General features: G+C 35.4%; 1 protein-coding gene, 1 non-coding gene and 1 pseudogene across 3 annotated transcripts; all 3 read left to right on the top strand.

The window, feature by feature from the left end:
• The first annotated feature begins 4,778 nt into the window (after positions 1-4,778).
• On the top strand, positions 4,779-7,541 carry LOC113314173 (40S ribosomal protein S10-3-like). 2 transcript variants are annotated; one of them, XM_026562937.1, is made up of 5 exons: positions 4,779-4,889; positions 5,002-5,050; positions 5,153-5,420; positions 5,536-5,674; positions 7,205-7,541. In XM_026562937.1, exons 1-5 carry the CDS (start codon positions 4,887-4,889, stop codon positions 7,283-7,285), a joined length of 540 nt encoding a protein of 179 aa, XP_026418722.1. In that variant the 5' UTR covers positions 4,779-4,886; the 3' UTR covers positions 7,286-7,541. The 2 variants fall into 2 exon arrangements, with proteins under 2 accessions (XP_026418722.1, XP_026418723.1); XM_026562938.1 differs by lacking the exon at positions 7,205-7,541 and adding an exon at positions 5,879-5,914.
• LOC113314605 lies at positions 6,023-6,094 on the top strand. Its single transcript, XR_003342488.1, has one exon. It is a non-coding gene; the product is annotated as a small nucleolar RNA Z105 (small nucleolar RNA).
• LOC113314611 lies at positions 6,766-6,842 on the top strand (annotated as a pseudogene).
• Positions 7,542-18,123: the final 10,582 nt, after the last annotated feature.

Genomic DNA, 18,123 nt, shown 5'->3' with positions numbered 1-18,123 from the left:
TGTATGTTATATGTTGCAAAAATGTTAGATGTTCAATCATTTGTATCGTTTGTTTTATGTGAGTATCGACTACACATATACATTTGGTAACTCGGCATGCGTGAAATTGTTTTGCTAATTACAGTTGATATTTGCATTTTGTTCTCCATTTTCATCAAAGAGACTTCGAATTATAAGGTTTGTAAGAGATCTATATATGATTAGAATTCATTTCATGTTGTAGGTAACACACAACTAAGTGATGAAGTGGCTATGAAAGACCACCAAAATGATAAGTTGACAAAACTAAAGTTTGTGAACAACTGTTTCATTTCTCAAAATGACGGTGGTGGTGACAAACCTGAGAAAATTTATCAAGGTATGGTTTATATTTGTTTCAACTTTTGCTTTTGTTTCAGCATAAAACTTTGTGAATACTAATGAGATAAGTAACTGATTTTCCAGAGGATCATTACGAAGATACGTTAGAGTTTCATGATGAAGGTAAAGTTTAACAATGATTGTTTTGTTATTATTTATGTTTTGTCCATGTATACTCAGTTGCTGCTTTTGAAGTTAAAACTAATGACTTACATTTTTGTTTGCATGTGTACAAGGAAATTGGCTGAAGAATGGCAGTCAAGCTGATGGGCCTAGTTTGTATCAGAAAATGTATGCCGAAGAACTTGAGAATGCCGAGGAAGAGGAGTTGTTTTCTGATGATGATAAAGTTCCAGAGATATTCAACTCTTTGGAGATATTCTCTAGTCGACCTGGTACTTGCTACTGGAAAAGACTTTGGATTTTGGATATCGGATAAAGTTCCAGAGACCCTAGATTTGCATAAGATAGAAGTCGGGCAAGAATTTGCTGACAAACATGCCTTCAAGAGACATCTTAGATGGTTTTGTGTGAAATAAAAAGCCCAATTATGACCCTATTCCAAATCCTTCAAATAAAAAGCCAATTATGAACCTATTCCAAATCTAGGAATTACTAATAGGTACTATTATGGTAGTCTTAGTTAATGGCAGGTCCATCCACTAAAGCCCAGTAAGCATAGGTCCATAATTAAAAGAAAACATGAAACTGGACCTAATTTTTAAGCCTAGGTCCTGTACACGTGCGGGACACATGTGACGTATTATCATAATTCCCAAAACACCCCGCAAGTTTTTTTAAGCTAAGAAACACGTTCGTTTCTTTTTCATTCTCTCAATTTATGTTTTCAGAGAAGAGCTATGCAAGTGAAGATTATTTGAGGTCCTTGTTCGATTCATGAGTTCGAGCTCTGCAAGTGTAATCGGTAGGTGGATTTTTTGTTCTTACGATATTAATCATCACAACGATTTTTTGTTCGAGCTCTGCAAGTTTTATTTGAAGTTTTTCCAGTTTTTTTTGTTCGATCCATGGTCTAATCGTTGTGGTGTTTGATTAAGATTTTGATCTCCATGTTTGATTTCTTGATTATTTACTAGATTTAGATGAATAATCACGTTTTTGGTTCATTTCGTTATTAGATTTGATCTAACTAGTTCCATGTTTGATTTCTTGATTCTTTACTAGATCTAGATGAATAATCACGTTTTTGGTTCATTTCGTTATTAGATTTGATCTAACTAGTTCCATTTTGTTGTTTTTAGATTTGTTTTTTTGTATGAAACAACAGTACGTATATCCTGTATTGACAGAAACCTAGCTTATTTTGAATGAAGAAGAAGAAGATGCATCGTTATGACTTACGACAAGAAGATTTGTTGTGTTTCCATGTATGTTTTCTTATCATCTTCTTTGATTATTTTTTTCGTTTTTCTTCTATTGATTGTATTATGAAGATGAAATCGATTTTCCTGACGTTTTTATGTTTTCAGGTTTTTTACAGTTTGTTTTTGTGTATGAATTGACAGTACATATTTGGTGTACTAATATAAAATTCTTATGATTTACGAGGAGAATATTTGTTTTCTGTTTCCAGGTATGCTTTCTAATCATCTTGTTTGATTATTTTGTTCGGTTTTCTTCTTTTGATTTGTTTTTTTGATTGTATTCTGATAATCAAATCGATTTGATTGACGCTTTTATGGTTTTTAGGTTTGTTACAGTTGTTTTTCGTGTATGAATTGACAGTACATATATGGCGTACTGATACAAAACTCTTCTAATTTTGTTTTATTTGAAGTCTTTCCAATTTTTTTGGTTCGATCCATGAGTATGTATGTATAATACTGATAGGAAGTGCTATTTGTTGTGTTTTTTCTCCTTTTTTAGTCTTACCCTTCAGTACTTATGTGAGATACTGTAATATGTCTTTCGATTCTCTTATTTTTCATAGATCTGTCACCTGTTGTTGTCATACTGTTGATTTGTAGTTCATGAATCCTCAGTACATATATCGCATACTCATAGGAAAGCTCCTTGTTATGTTTAAGGAGAAGTGAAGAAGATGCAGGCATACAGTGGAGCTGCAATAATGGGTGCTGCTGTACAACAACCCAATCTTTTTACTAAAGGTTCTTCAACTTTTTTTCCCAAGTTGGGTACTACTACTGCGGATAGATTACCTTCTCAAGTTAGGCAGACCCTGAAGTACGTTCAATAATTGATAGTGAGAAGAATCGTCAGTTTAACAGCTTGGAGCTCATTGCTTCAGAGAATTTTACATCTCGCGCAGTGATGGAAGCTGTGGGTTCTTGTCTCACAAACAAGTATTCAGAAGGGCTTCATGGTAAAAGGTAAAGATGGTGCTTAATGTTGTATTTTTTCCCTGTATTTGTATTGAAATGCATTTGATCATTTCATTCTGCAATGTAGGTATTATGGTGGCAATGAGTACATTGATGAGCTAGAGACACTTTGTCAACAAAGGGCTTTGGATGCATTTCACTTAGACCCAAAGAAATGGGGAGTTAATGTCCAACCTCTGTCTGGTTCTCCTGCTAACTTTGAAGTTTACACTGCACTTCTCAACCCACATGACCGTATTATGGTAAGTTGGGGCCTCTTTCTCTTTCTCTCCAATTTTTTGAAATCAGTTTTGAACCCCTAAGGGATGTAATCAACTCTCCTTTCAAAATATGGGGTTGTATTAATTTGTTCATGTAACTGGCACAGGGTCTGGATCTTCCTCATGGAGGTCACTTGTCACATGGATTTATGACTCCTAAAAGACGGGTATCTGGGACTTCGATTTATTTTGAATCGATGCCCTACCATCTTGATGAATCAACAGGTGCTGCTCTGCATTCTTATATTGTGTAATGACTATGTGGTCTATTGTTGTTCATTTATAATTCGTTGATAATTTGCATTCATTACCAAATTCACTTGCAGGCCTTATTGATTATGATATGCTTGAGAAAACTGCCACCCTCTTTCGACCAAAACTCATCATTGTTGGTGCTAGTGCTTATCCTCGTGATTTCGATTATCCTCGAATGAGAAAGGTATACACTTATCTTTTGATTGTCAACAGTTGTGATTCTTAGTGATCAGAGAATCAGACTAGTTAACCCATTACGCACACCTAATTCCCTTTCTTGCTATGTTTCTTGAAGATTGCAGATTCTGTTGGGGCTTTTCTCATGATGGATATGGCTCACATAAGTGGTATCGTTGCTGCATCTGTACTTGCCGACCCATTTGAATACTGTGATGTTGTAACAACCACCACTCACAAGTTACACTAGTCCCATTCATGAAGTCTGCAAGACTGCAACTACTGACACCAACACAAGAATCATTTGTTTTTATTGGTTTAGGTTCAAGGGTCATGTTGTTTACTATGTCTTCTGTTTCAATTTGCAGTCATTACGAGGTCCCAGAGGTGGCATGATTTTCTTCAAGAAAGATCCTGTTCTTTGGGTTGATATGGAATCTGCGATTAACAATGCTGTTTTCCCAGGGTTACAGGTAACTAAAACTGTAGCGGTTATTTGCGATTTATCATTGGTTCAACATTATAACATTTTTTAGGTTTGTTACAGTTGTTTTTCGTGTATGAATTGACAGTACATATATGGCGTACTGATACAAAACTCTTCTAATTTTGTTTTATTTGAAGTTTTTCCAATTTTTTTGGTTCGATCCATGAGTATGTATGTATAATACTGATAGGAAGTGCTATTTGCTGTGTTTTTGCTCCTTTTTTAGTCTTACCCTTCAGTACTTAAGTGAAATACTGTAATATGTCTTTCGATTCTCTTATTTTTCATAGATCTGTCACCTGTTGTTGTCATATTGTTGATTTGTAGTTCATGAATCTTCAGTACATATATCGCATACTCATAGGAAGTGCTCCTTGTTATGTTTGATTTAGTACGTATATGAAATACTGAAATAGATGCTCTTTGTTACGTTTGATTCAGTACTGGAATTGGATATGGAGATGATCTGGAGCTGCAGTTCAGAACTTATTTCAAGAAATGAAATAGATGCTCTTTGTTACGAAAGATATGTACTCAAACAGATATGTACTCAAATTTGTAAGCAGTGTAGCAAATATGTACTCGAATTTTTAAGCAGTGTACCAGATATGTACTCAAATTTGTAAGCAGTGTAGACACGCACGTTTGGTAGTAATGGGCATTATGGACATTTCCATGTTTTAATTAATTTTGGACCTCCGGATAAAAAAAAATTCCGGTTGGACCCTACTATAAATAACTATATGGGCCTAGGACCAAACAAGAAATTTTCCATTCCAAATCCTTCAAATAAAAAGCCCAATTAAAACCCTAGCACTACACACACAAACCAAACAAGGCCTTACCCACACTCGCCTCTCTTTTCACATATAAATCGAAGGCATTTTCTCTAAGGTTTCAAGCCTTTGCAATCTCAGCGAGAGAGAGAAAGAGAAGAGAAAACCACAGAAGAAAAGCTTCCGTCTTCTCCAACTAACCGCAACCATGGTAAGCATCACCGTACCCTAAATCCCATCACTTTCCTCCTTCTCCTTCTTCAATAACCTCTTTACAGTCATGAACCCTAATCTCTTCTTCTGTTTCATTTTCTTCTTTTCAGATTATGTCCGAGAAGAACCGTCGTGAGATTTCAAAGTACCTCTTCCAAGGTAAAACCCTCAAACTCGTTTAGGTCTGTGTTTTTTCTGCTTGATTTTGTTGTTTATTTACTGGATTTTGTGTTTGATTTTGGGTTTTTTTCTTTGATTCAGAGGGAGTACTGTATGCAAAGAAGGATTTCAACTTGGCAAAGCATCCAGACATTGATGTACCAAATCTACAAGTGATTAAGCTTATGCAGAGTTTTAAATCAAAGGAATACGTTCGAGAGACATTCGCATGGATGCATTACTACTGGTTTTTGACTAATGATGGTATTGAGTTTTTGAGGACTTACTTGAATCTACCATCTGAGATTGTGCCTAACACTTTGAAGAAATCTGCTCAAACTGGAAGAGCACCACAGGGTGACAGACCTAGGTATGATTTGTTGACGTTTTGCTTTTGGATTTGATGTGTTTGTAGCATTTGATTTCTGATTTGTGTATGGTTTTGGAGATTGATATTGTTGTTGTTGTTGTTGTTGTGTATTTAGGCGTAATTATGAAGGTGGTGACAGACCTAGATTTGGTGGTGACAGAGATGGATACCGTGGTGGTCCAAGAGGGGGAGCACCAGGGGAGTTTGGAGGAGATAAGGGTGGTGCTCCAGCAGAGTATCAGCCACAATTTAAGGTTTAAATCTATCCCCTTCAGTTATAAATGAACATTCTATGGCTTTATTTTGTTTAAATAAGAGATGGATTTTGTTCCTGCATATTGTCTTGTTGGCCATTGTTATCTAATGTCTGAATTGCTCATGCAATTTGTCTTGTTTCTTGCTGATATGTTATCTCAGATAGGATTTAGGCAAGTGTTAAGAGTTTGTATGTGTTACAGGGTTTGGTGTTGACCTCATAATTTGCCCGAAGAGTCATTTTGTTCTGGTGATTATTATTTTTTAATTTAATCGATTTATTTCACCGTCTTTGTTTGTCCTTTTTTGATTTATCATAAAGAATCTTCTTACAAATTGGGATTGAAGTGTTGTTATGATGAAAGTATTTTGTCTGACTAAATTATATGAATGGATAAATAACCTCCTACTCATTCTGAACACTATCTATCTCCACAATGAAGATTCACAATTTCCCCACTTCTGCACTTATAGTTTGTGTGAGGAAGCAAGTTTACTTAGGCTTGTCTTATGCTATCCCATTGTAGACTTCTTTGGCACTATATTTCTTTGGATTTCTTTGGAACTTGAGTCCTTGTTTTATGAATTGGCCTAAGAATATTTTTGTTCTGGTGTTTCTTATTTATTTATTTATTTTTATAATTAATCAGATTTATTTTTCTCTGTTTTCTTCTGTTTTGATTTATCTTTAAGAAACTTCTTATGAATTGAGATTGAAGCGTTGTGATGATGAAAAGTATATTAGTCCTACTCATTCTGAACGCTATCTATTTCAACAATGAAGATTTACAAATTCCCCAAATCTGCACTCCTAAGTGATAGAAAGTGTGCATTAGTATTGTATTTAAGCTTGTTTTGGGCTATCCCATTGGTGTTTTTGATTAGTTAGAAACATAGAGTTCTTTATTAGTGCATTTTGTGGTATGAAATAGGTTAGTCTTGTGCAACTTAAGTGTATCTCCTATAGATTGGTCAAATCTATTTGGTCTGATGGTTGTTTTTTAATCAGTCAATTTAGTTTTCATTGTTCTTTTCTGTTTTTTTTTCCTTAAATAAATTAATGTTTAAGGATCTTGTGTATGAGATTGATGCATAGTGATGATGAAAGTATTTTAATCCGACTAAATTATATGAATGGATAAATAAATAACCTCCTACTCATTCTGAATGCTATCCATCTCTACTGAAGATTCACAAATGTCCACTTCTGCACTTATGTAGTTATATCCTGCACTTATGGTGAGTTTACCTGTCTGACCACAAACCTCAAATTTGTGGTATGAACCAATTGCAGTACCAGTGTCTAGCTTTTAAGATCATTATCTGGGTAACACCGCCGTTATATTGCAATTTTCTTTTGAGCTACATATACTTTCATAATTTTGGACGATTCTTTGATTCATTATAATAATATTGGAAGAACTGTATTTGTATATATGGCAAGTCCTTTACTCTTTTGTTTCACAACCTTGGTTGTTTATTAGTGATCATGTGGTTCAAATTTCTAATTTCAAAGGTTCAACTTGCAGGGTTCAGGAGGTAGGGGTGGTTTCGGTCGTGGTGGTGGTGGTGGCTTTGGTGGTGGCGCCGCAGGATCAGGTCTTCCTTAAGTTGGATATTGTTCCTTACGATGCTGTCAGGAGCATTTGTTTTTGGGTCAGAGCTTAAAGATCAATTTCTGTTGTGAAACCGTCTACTTTGTTGTTTAGCTCCGAAAAGATTGTTTAGTATATGTTGAGGTTAAATTAATTCCGCGACTTCCAAGGTTTAGATTTCAGTATTTATGTGCTTTTTCTTTTTTACCATTTCTTTAGTGAATTTCATTTACTACTCCACGCCCAAACTCTTAATGACAGTTTCTGATGATCTACTTTTTCCGTTTTGGTCTCACTAAGTCAATAGAAAAAACTACTTTGTCTCTACCGCTTATCTGGAAGAGAGAAAGAGTAGAGAGTTTAGAGTATCAAAACTAAGGTATATGCTAGTATAGCTCCATACCGGTAAGCGTCGCATTTATAAGCTCTTTCAATAGCACGATCTTTTTCCGCGAAAGGCACTCGGGTTTTAATTTGATTTTATGAGCATTACTGAACCTTTTTGTATTGCATCATTGAGTCTTTTTCCGCCAAAGGCACTCGGGTTTTAATTTGATTTTATGAGCATTACTGAACCTTTTTGTATTGCGTCATTGAAACAGCTACGCTTTTCTTATTAGTATGTTGCTTCCACAACTCATTTTGTGCTTTTAGCTGCACAGCCTGCAGTGCACTCTAGTTATGGTCATTAGAGTAGAGATCTCACGCCAATAGCAGAAATATGATGTTTTGCATTTTTTTCCCCCTATTTTATTTTTATCTGGGGAAAGTTCTTTAGAGCATCCACAGTGGGCGAGTAAACCTATTTATTTGGTAAAAAAGTAAGACACAGTGGGACGGACTATCGACTAAAACCCAGACTATAACCAAATCTCAGACCATATTTGGTCTGGGACCAAGACTAAACCCAAATATAGTCGAGCGGTCGTATAGTGCACGTCCCACACCAGGCGTACATAAAGTCCACGCCCCATATCAGGCGTGCTTTATACCTCCGCCCCATTTTTTTTTTTCTTTAGTGTGGGACGTGGTTTATACCTCCGCCCCATTCCTTTTTTTTTCTCCTCTTTATAGTGTGGCGGGATTTATACCTCCGCACCATTTTTTGTTTTGCTTTTTTCTTTTCCTTTCATTTTTGGAATCTCCCCCCATCCGGCGAACGTATAGTCCACGCCCCAACCCAGGCGAATGTATAGTGTACGCTCCACCAAATTTAGTTTTCTACTCGTAGCGTCACACACCAGACTAAACTCAAATTTGGTCGTTTTTTTTAGTCTTTGATCTTTGATTATACTCGCACCACTGCAGTTGCTCTTAGGCATCTAGTATTTCAGATTAAAATTTAAAATGGTAGTTATTGTATTTTAGATTAAAATACAGACAGACCTTTCACCTACCCCAGCAGGGTGTACCAACATTTAATTTTGCCCGATATTTTCTATGTTATTGAATAAATATTAGGGAATTTTGATAAAGTGCCCCCGTTTTTTTATATCCAAAAAATAAATGCCCCCGTTTTTTTAAAATTTGTTAAAGTACCCTCACGTTAGTTTTTCCATCTAGTGTTAGTTAAGTCTAATTCACTTTACATATTTGCCCTTTATTTATTCCCACATTGATTTTATACATCATTTTTCAGGCTTTTCGAGTCCGGTTCAGGATCGTTACACCGCTTTCAGGTTCGTTACATCATTCCCCAAAAAGGGTTCATCATCTCAAGTGTTTTGGGGTTTTTGGTTGGAAGAAATCGACCTTCTACGACATTTTTTTAGGTTCGTCGAGCCCCGTTCAGGATCGTTACACCATTTTTAGGATCGTCGGAACATTTACCCTCCCTAAGAAGATGTAGTTCAGGGGTAAATAGGACTTTTAATCGGAAAGATAACTGCCACCTAACACTTAACTGGATGGAATTTGCCTTTTGAATGAAACGGGGTACTTTAACAAATTTCAAAAAAACGGGAGAAATTTTTTAGTGTAATGTGAAAAGTAAGGTTACTTTATCAAAAAGCCCTAAATACTACCTTTTCGAGTGTTCGTTATTCACTTATTCTCACTCGAATTCATCAAAATGCAGATCCCCCAATTTAACCATGACAAGTCGTAATGGAGAACAACCTGCTTTCTCTGTGTTTTCCCAAAACTTGGTACTATTAAGATTTTTCTTGCAAAGCAACGATGGGCATGTGATAGAGATTGAGGAGAGCATTGGTATGCAGTTTGACGCTATAAAGCGGCTAGTACAAGGAGGTCAAATCACATTAACTTATGACTGTCGACGGGTGGTAGCTCTGCATTCAAGTAGATTCATTCTGGATATCGTCATGTAGAAATTGACGTTTAGTCCCAAAGTTATTGGGCTTTAGACATTCTAGTCCCGTCCCCTCAAGCCTGGTACCAGGAGGTCCAAATTTACCAAATCCTGAACGAGTTAATCCTTTTTGAACGATTTAGTCCGGATCATATATTTTCACTACCGAAATTACCCGTCACGAATGTTACTTCTTTGTAATTCAGTTTTTAGTTTTCATTTCCATGTGTGAAACAACTCTCCAGTGAAAGAACAAATCTTAAACCTAATCTTTTCTCAATGAAAGTTCAATCTCTAAACATAAATCTGAAAATCAAAGAAACAATTGATTCAACATGAAAATCTAAATCGTTATCATCAAGAAGATTAATCAATCCATGGGAAAACTAGAAATTTAATTTCAACATTGAAGAGTTAATCGTCGAAAGAGATTGGAAAGATAAGTGTAATCTATTCCTTTCATTTGATTTGATCCAACTATTAATTTATCGGTTCAGAATATTTTTTACGATTTCAAAAACCTAATCACTTAGGCGTCAGTTTCAATTTCTTATTCAATTCGTGAGTTCAGATTAATTTTGACTTGAAGAATCCTCTGTAAAATATCTACTAGTTGGCGTAAATAATCCCACTTACTTTCTAGGTTTATTTCAGTTTGATAATATATTGATTGTGCGATGTGCCTCTTAATCTTAACAACTATCAGTTCATATAAATTGGGATTGAAAAATGTATTGAAACTGATATTTGGTGGTCAATTGTTTACACACTGTACATATGGAAGGTCTAAATCTGTGCCGAACAACGAAGAGTGGAAGGTATGAAATTGTACTATAGGGTTCTGGAAGCAATGTGCATAGCAGAATCTCAAAGATTGCACGGTAGTAACTTGACCTCTTTATTAACCAATGAGAGGTTTCACCGATGCATGTTTGCTTGTTCAGCTGAATTGGATTTGGCCACCCATAATACAGTCACGATGTTGTTCTCTGCGGTTTTGGAGCGAACTGGTATTGCCGCTTTTGATTTGATCAAAGTAATATAAAGTTTCATTAGGCATGAAGAATATGAGACATCTAAATTCTTTGGAGGAGCGGTTGTTGGAGAGGGTGGTATGGGAAAAAGGCTCATCAATGTACAACTCTTTAATTATTGCAAGGCCTACCCTGTTTGCAGAAATTTATCGCCTGGGATTATTAGCGGAACCCATGCCATACCTGGATGCAATTGCTACCCATAATAACGTTTCATATGGAGGCTTGCCACCGCTACCTTGCGACACAAGCATGAAACTGCAACATGTAGTTGCTAACTTATACAATCAATTAGTATTATATTTGTCCGCTGTCTACTTGGTGTTTTGTAGATGTTTGACCTTACCTAATATTTATCCTTAGTTTGAGGGTTGGGCTAGGTCATATATGATCTTAGATATTGTCTTTTCCTCACATTTATGAGATTCTGTTTGCAATCATCTTGTAGTTCAGAATAGAGAGATGATGTCCCCTAAGACAGTGTGTGGTGACTATCGAAATGTACTAGTTGAACTTAACTCCTTTACATCGCCAGTGAAGGATCAGTTATTGGTTAATAATCTAAAATCGAATTTAGGCCACCATCACCATTTCTGTTGTCTACTTTTACTAGGTAATAATTTGTTTGAATGATTCAGTTGATCGTTGATATATTAAATTTATAACTAACTTAAAGAACCGTCAGTTTTACCAGCAAGGCTTCCAGTTCTTCTGTTGAATGGTAGTTCCAGAATTGCGGTAGGTGTATAAATGTTTCATTTTGGTTTAGTTGTATTGTTTTGATTTTTCCAAACTTCTGTAATAAACTATTTAGTGGAATGGGAGGAAACTGGGAAGATTTGAAATAGGAATTTATCTTTTGCATATTTCATTTGTCAATTATCTTTAGTGGATCTCATGGTTACCAAATCCAAGCACCATTTGCGTAAGCATTGTGCTTTTAAGTTACTTAACTGGAAACTCTTGCTCAATCTGAAAGTATATGATTGTAAGTAGTTATGTTCCGCTTTTAATTTTGAAAAAAATTCATGATGGTGTAGACATTCACGTACAAACCCCAAATTGTTCTCTTTTATAAGTCTTTTAGTTAACTTGGGTGGTCTTAGATTTTCCCACTTACACTTTGTTTAATTTAATCACTGGCAGAGGGCATTAAGCTTATTACTAAAAGTGATTAATTTTGCTTTTTTCAGATTATATTCTTCTTTTGACTATATCTTGAATGTGGCTGAGCTATTAGTAGGTGTAGTGATCACCGTGTGAGTTTGTTTCAGTTTGTGCTCATTCTTTCTATACAATAATTCCTCTCTTTCCTTTCTTTTTTTTTTCATTTTTTTCACTTGAATTTGTATAAAAAAAATTTAGACCTTTTGTCTTTTCATTTTTTCTGGGTAGGTTTGGTTTTATTTTCGGAATATATTTTCCAAGGTTTGCTACTAATTAATGCATAAATTTTGTGTGGTTGCTGACATTTTCGACCAGATTTCCTAGATTTGACCGGATCATGGTGCGCCCAATGGACCTACATTTCCAAGTTTTTGAGACGATTACACTTTTTTATAACAATCTTCGTTACGGCCGTTTTGCTTCAGGTTTGTTATTGAAACCGTAATTGGTTAATTAAATTTGAACCACTTTTTGTTATTGAATTCTTAATGTGTACATAATTGTACACCCGTTGATCATGAATGTGTACATAGTTGTACACCTTGTTGATCGTTGCACATAAATGTACACTTGTTGATTGTTAATCTATCTACGTAGCTATCTCCTCTGTTCTTCTCTCACTGAAAAAGTTGTAGGCCTATCTTTCTCATGCAGAAATTCAAGAATTTCTTCACTTGGATAAACAGATCATGCTACTATATAGTGTACTTTTATTAGACTATTTAAAGACTGCATACTAAGGATCTCCAACTGTACGCACTTGTGCAGATCGCTAAGCTATTACACATGACTCATCGTTGTGCGCATGTTCTAACAGTTAACTTAATTTGCGTATTATCAATCTCCCATCTAAGATTTTTTTTAAGCCTATCTTGCATTTCTGCATATTTCTACTGACGATTCGTTATAAGTTGTGCAAATAAAAGAAAAGGGAAGACTTGGATGAAACTAGGAAAAAAATAGAAGCTTCGAAATGTAAATTTAACTAGCTCTCAATGAAGTTGCCATGGTTGTGGTGTCTGTGAACTTTCCATTTTTACAATGTCTCCATGTAGTCAAAAATTTCGGTTAAATCAGATTACCGTTCATTTAGCATCTCGGGCGGCAGACGAGATATTATATTGGTCACTATATGTGGAATTGTTAAATTTGTCCTTCTGGCTATGGATATTGTCTTTGTTAGTTGTTACTTAGTATAAGCACCCATGAAACTAGGGTGTACAAGCTAGTGCACATGTGAATAACTAAGGTGTACATAATTGTACACATGTTGATTCTTAACGTGTACATAATTGTACACCTATTGTATGTGTTTCTCTGTTTATATGTGCTTGTTCTGTTTTACATGTACTTAGTTTTTTTTCGATTGTAGCTGTATTGTTGATAATTTGTGATTGTATTCTCTTTGTTTCAGGATCCTTTTGTCAACAGAGAGAAGTCCCAGCCGTTAATTTGAATTTGATGCCAAAGTTTTACCACCTCGAGCTGGAGTGTTCCAGAGAACCTGTCTCATATCAGAAACTACACGAAGGTTTGCAAAAAGCTTGTTACACATACGTAATACCCATCATTCGTTTTGTTTGCATAAAACTACTTGAGAATTGCTAAAAGCTTGTTGTTCTTAAATACACATACCATATGCCCATCATGCGTTTTGTTTGTATATCGAAGAATTGTCTTTTATCGCTTAGCAGTCTAGCTGTTCCGATTCAACCAATTAAATTCTCCCTGTTTGGTGGTTTCATTTTCATTTTCATTTACACGTGTTGATTATTAAAGTGTACATAGTTGTACACATGTTATTCATTTTGAAGTCTAAGAAATTAGGGAAAGCACTAATGTGTACATAGTTGTACACACATATTATGTTATTTAGGTGTGCATAATAGTCCAAATGTTGATTATTTAGGTGTAAATAGTTGTACACTTGTAGGACTATATTTATGTATACAAACCAAAAATTAGGGAAATGACTAATTGTACAGGTGTTGGATTTTCTATAGGTGTATACAAAGTTGTACACTATTGTGTTATGTCAGTGATATGTGCATTTTTGTGGTATAAATGTTGGATTTTTATACCACAAAACATCAAAAGTTACTGCATCTCTTTCTTATACCATAATGGTAACTGCAGGGACCTTGTGTCATCTTCTTGACCCTATGAAGTTCAAGAGCAAAGATGACTTTTCTGAGAAGTATAAGAACCTGAGCTCTTTTACTAAACTTAAAGTATATCTCTTTTGTTGCTTGTATGGGTTCATTTTTTCCATCTGATTCATATTCCAAAAATGCATAGGAAGATGGGATACGATAATATTGTGTTAGAATTGGTAAAGGTGGGAAATGAGAAACATAAGGCGTTCTGCAGGATCCAAAAATGTGAAGTAAGGTGACTCCAATCTCTTTCAGTACATTTAACTTTGGTTGCCTATGACCCAGTTTAAGTTTTATTAGTACGTTAATTTCATGAAAAATCTTTGTTTACACACAACACAGGCATAAGATTTTGTTAATCTATTAATGCCTTTGAAATATATTATGTCAGGTAAGCTTTTGCCTAAAACTATGTACACCATTTATGTTGTCTCATTTACATTTCCTGGATTATGGAAATTGTATGAGATTTCTTAAGACTTCTTTCCTTGTATGCTCATTAGAAATTTAGATCCTTGTAACATCTATTAGGCAAAGCTAATGTACATTCTAGAATACTTGTTGCAGCTTCAATGCCATTCGAACAGTTTAATTAAAATAATCTCTGCAGACAGATGAATAGATTTAAGCTCATACTTGTAAGTTAGTATAATCATTTTTTCTGAGCTGTAGCCTGTAAGAACTGGATGGTTTATCAATGTGTTACCCAATATTCATGCTATCAGTGATTACTCAATTATAGGCCTAGGTGAGAAATAAGTTAGAAACTGGTGCTACAACGGTATTTTAGCTTACGAGTCACCGATATCTAACTCCCACTGTATAATTATTTTGTTGTTTTATTAGATTCCTTGTCAGTTAAAAACTTCATGAAACGATGGTTTGATCTCTATGCTGACCACTTTTTCCTCTTTGTCATTGTATGTATAGATGAACAGTATAAATACTTACATGTCTTGCGTATCAACAAGATGCTTTCATGTGCCGGACTTCAAACTGGTACGAGAGGAGCGTTCGGTAAACCCTTGGGAATGGATCACCTAGCTAACTTGTTATCGTATGAGATTCAGCTGCAGTCTATTTTGCTATGTTGGTGTACAAACTGGTGCACCTTGTTTTGTCTTTTGCTTTTTTGGATTTTTGTAGACATGTACATGTTTGTACGCCAATATAAACTAATTTTTTTTTTAAAAAAGGAGAATTATATAGTCATATGGGTAGTCTTTTTGTAGCTCTCGGGAAGAGCTTTCCGAATACATAAAGTTTGTGAATTTTGGACAAATGGTTCGAAAGATAAATTGTTTTTAATGCCTTTTTTATATTATATAGGGATATTTAGACTTTAGGTCTCAACTTTGTGACCAGGTTTGAGTTTGGGTCTTGAGAAAATTTTAATTAGAGTTTGGGTTCTGGACTGTAGTTGACCGTCTTGAACGTTATTAAAATAAATTTAATTTTAATAAATTTATATTTAAGGAATGTTTTCATCTTCTTCTTCATTTATTTCACGAATCACAAATTTAATTTTCATTTACGTTGATCATCCTCCATCACATAACCAAAATTTTCAATTACTACCACCAACGTCAATAATTAATATCATCATCACCATTCGATTCCAACAGTTGTACACTACTGTTGATGTAGAAGACGTTTCTTTCTGGACTTTTTTCATACACGTGTTGTGCATAAATTAATGTTGGCAAAGATGAGCTTGCTCTGTTCTGACCTTTGTTATATCTCCTTCCCTGCAGAGAATTCAAAAGTCGTCAACTACCTGACACTAATAATCACGCATAAACTTAAAATCGCCCATCAATCGCCATCGTCAATCCCCTAAAACAACAACGAATCAATTTCCTATCTTTTTCTCTGCGAAAATTGAAACCAAGCTAGGGAAACAGAAGTATTTTAAGATCCCTTGGATTTAAATTAATTGAATTGTCTCTAGTTTGTGTTGTCTGAATACATGGTTGAATTAAAGTGGTTTATAAATAGCTATCTGTTTTGTGACAGAACATCATCTTGCATAATCAGTTTATGGAGTTCAGAGATAAATAAATTATGAGTTTGGAATGAAAATTTTCGAAACCCTAGACAGAAAAAACAATTAGTGATTGAATGAACTAAAAAGACTGAATCATGGACAAAAGAGAGACAAACAGAACGATAAATTTTTACGAGAAATCACATGGGATTCTCAGTACAGTGTTAATTTCAAAAGTGATGAGATAGTGTGGTGTTTGTGGTAAATAGAAGAAGATGAAAAGCAAAAAGGGGACATGGTGGTCTCTGGCGTTGATAGAAGAAGATGAACAAAATGGCAAAGTGGGAAATAAATTGAAAACTATATTTAACCAGCTATGTAACTGTCAAGAACGGTCAACTATGGTCCAAAACCCAAACTCTAATTAAATTTCCCCATGACCCAAACTCAAAGCTGGTCATAAAGTTGAGACCCAAAGTCTAAATAGCCATATTATTTAAAATTGTTGACGTCATCGTGAGTCACTTTGGACTAAGCTGTAAATATTTGGACTAAATTGTAAATCAAGAGGGTATATGTGTATTTTTCATATTTTAAATAACTTCTGGACTAAAATGTACCTAGTTAACTCGGGATGGACTAATCCATACTTTTTGACGCGTTTTTGGACTAAACCGTTTTTTTCCCTCTCGCCATCCAGTATACGAGAAACTATGCCAGTTACAGGATAAGATTAAAAGGATTGGCTGTGGCTATATCACCCTTATAAGGGCTAAGAATGAACGCGATTTAGATTTCATAAAATGGGTGACTGACAAAAGAACCTTTGGTCTTGAACTCTAATTGGGTGTTACTACTCGTTCAAGAAACAAGAAGAAGAGAATTTTCAGTGTGTCTTTCAAGTATCACTTGAACCCTTTTTTATAGGTTGCAAAAGATACAAACATTTCTCTTCAAGAAACCCCTATGAAAAGCCATCAGTATATTCCACGTTTGGAACAGTTGGGACCTTTGAAATCTTGTTTCCAATTGAAACGTCACTAATTAATTGATGCCTCTCCAAAACAGTAACCAACTGATGCATTTCCAAACAGTTACATAATATCTTTTCCCTTATTTCTTATGGGTCATGTCAAGAACCCAAACTGTATTAAATCTACCCATTTGAATACTGATCAAATATTCAACAAATATCTATGCTCTCCTGGGAGTCAGAATAAAGAAAACCGGTCCCAAGATAGAAGCTGATACCATTGCTGAACATATCGGCCATGCTCGTGATCTCCAACGCATGAGGTAAATATATTTTTATTAGACTTTTTTGGGAAGAAAATTTTCTCATGGCTTGTTTTGATTGAAAGGATATAAAAAACTAATTACTTCATCTTTGTATACACAGTTATTATGGTAGCCATCCAAATTACATGGGGGGAGCTACACATCCTGCAACTCCTTTAATGGCCTCATATGGGAACAAATGTTATGCAAAGCCAATCAAATCACTTGGGAGTAGTTGCACGTCCTCAGATGGGAACGAACAGTTTGCAAAATCCTGGAGGGTCGTTTTACTGGGTGGGTTATCAGGGAGTCATCATGGACATGGAAGGAATGAATCTGCGACGGAGGATTCCAGAAAATGTCACCAAGAATGTCAATGTCAGTAAAACTCCGGAATATGTTCCGAATGCTAACCAACTTCCGTTGACTTTTGGTCAACTCAATCTTGGGCGTGATGGAGATCCCTTGTTTACTGATAGGGAAAATTGGGAATATGTCCCATTTTCACTAATTCGTTTGGGGATCTATCCCATAACGGAAAAAATTAAGGAATCTATCCTAGAGAGAGAAAAAAACTGTTAAGTGGCTAACATCCCACATGTGTGGGCTTACACATGCGACATATTCACTTTTTTACCCTCAACCTTTAGATGAGCGACACATCACCCAACATATAAATGAGCGCCACATTACCTATTATGTCAACAAGCGCCACGCGTTATGAAATCCAACGGTTAATTATTTACCTTAATACTTGAAATGACATTTTTACCCTCATTTAATTGAAAAAATACGGAACAAACCGTCTTCATCATCCTTCTTCCACTGCTACTGCTTCCACTACTAGCTCCTTGTGTGCGTCGCCCCCCCTCCTGCTTTTTTTCTTGCCCCTTCCGGCCCCCCTTCCGCTCCTCCTCCCT

The sequence above is a fragment of the Papaver somniferum genome, chromosome 9, assembly GCF_003573695.1.
Source record: "Papaver somniferum cultivar HN1 chromosome 9, ASM357369v1, whole genome shotgun sequence".
NCBI lineage: Eukaryota > Viridiplantae > Streptophyta > Magnoliopsida > Ranunculales > Papaveraceae > Papaver > Papaver somniferum.
Note: the sequence above shows the minus strand (reverse complement) of the source record. Positions and strands in the feature narration are given on the sequence as shown.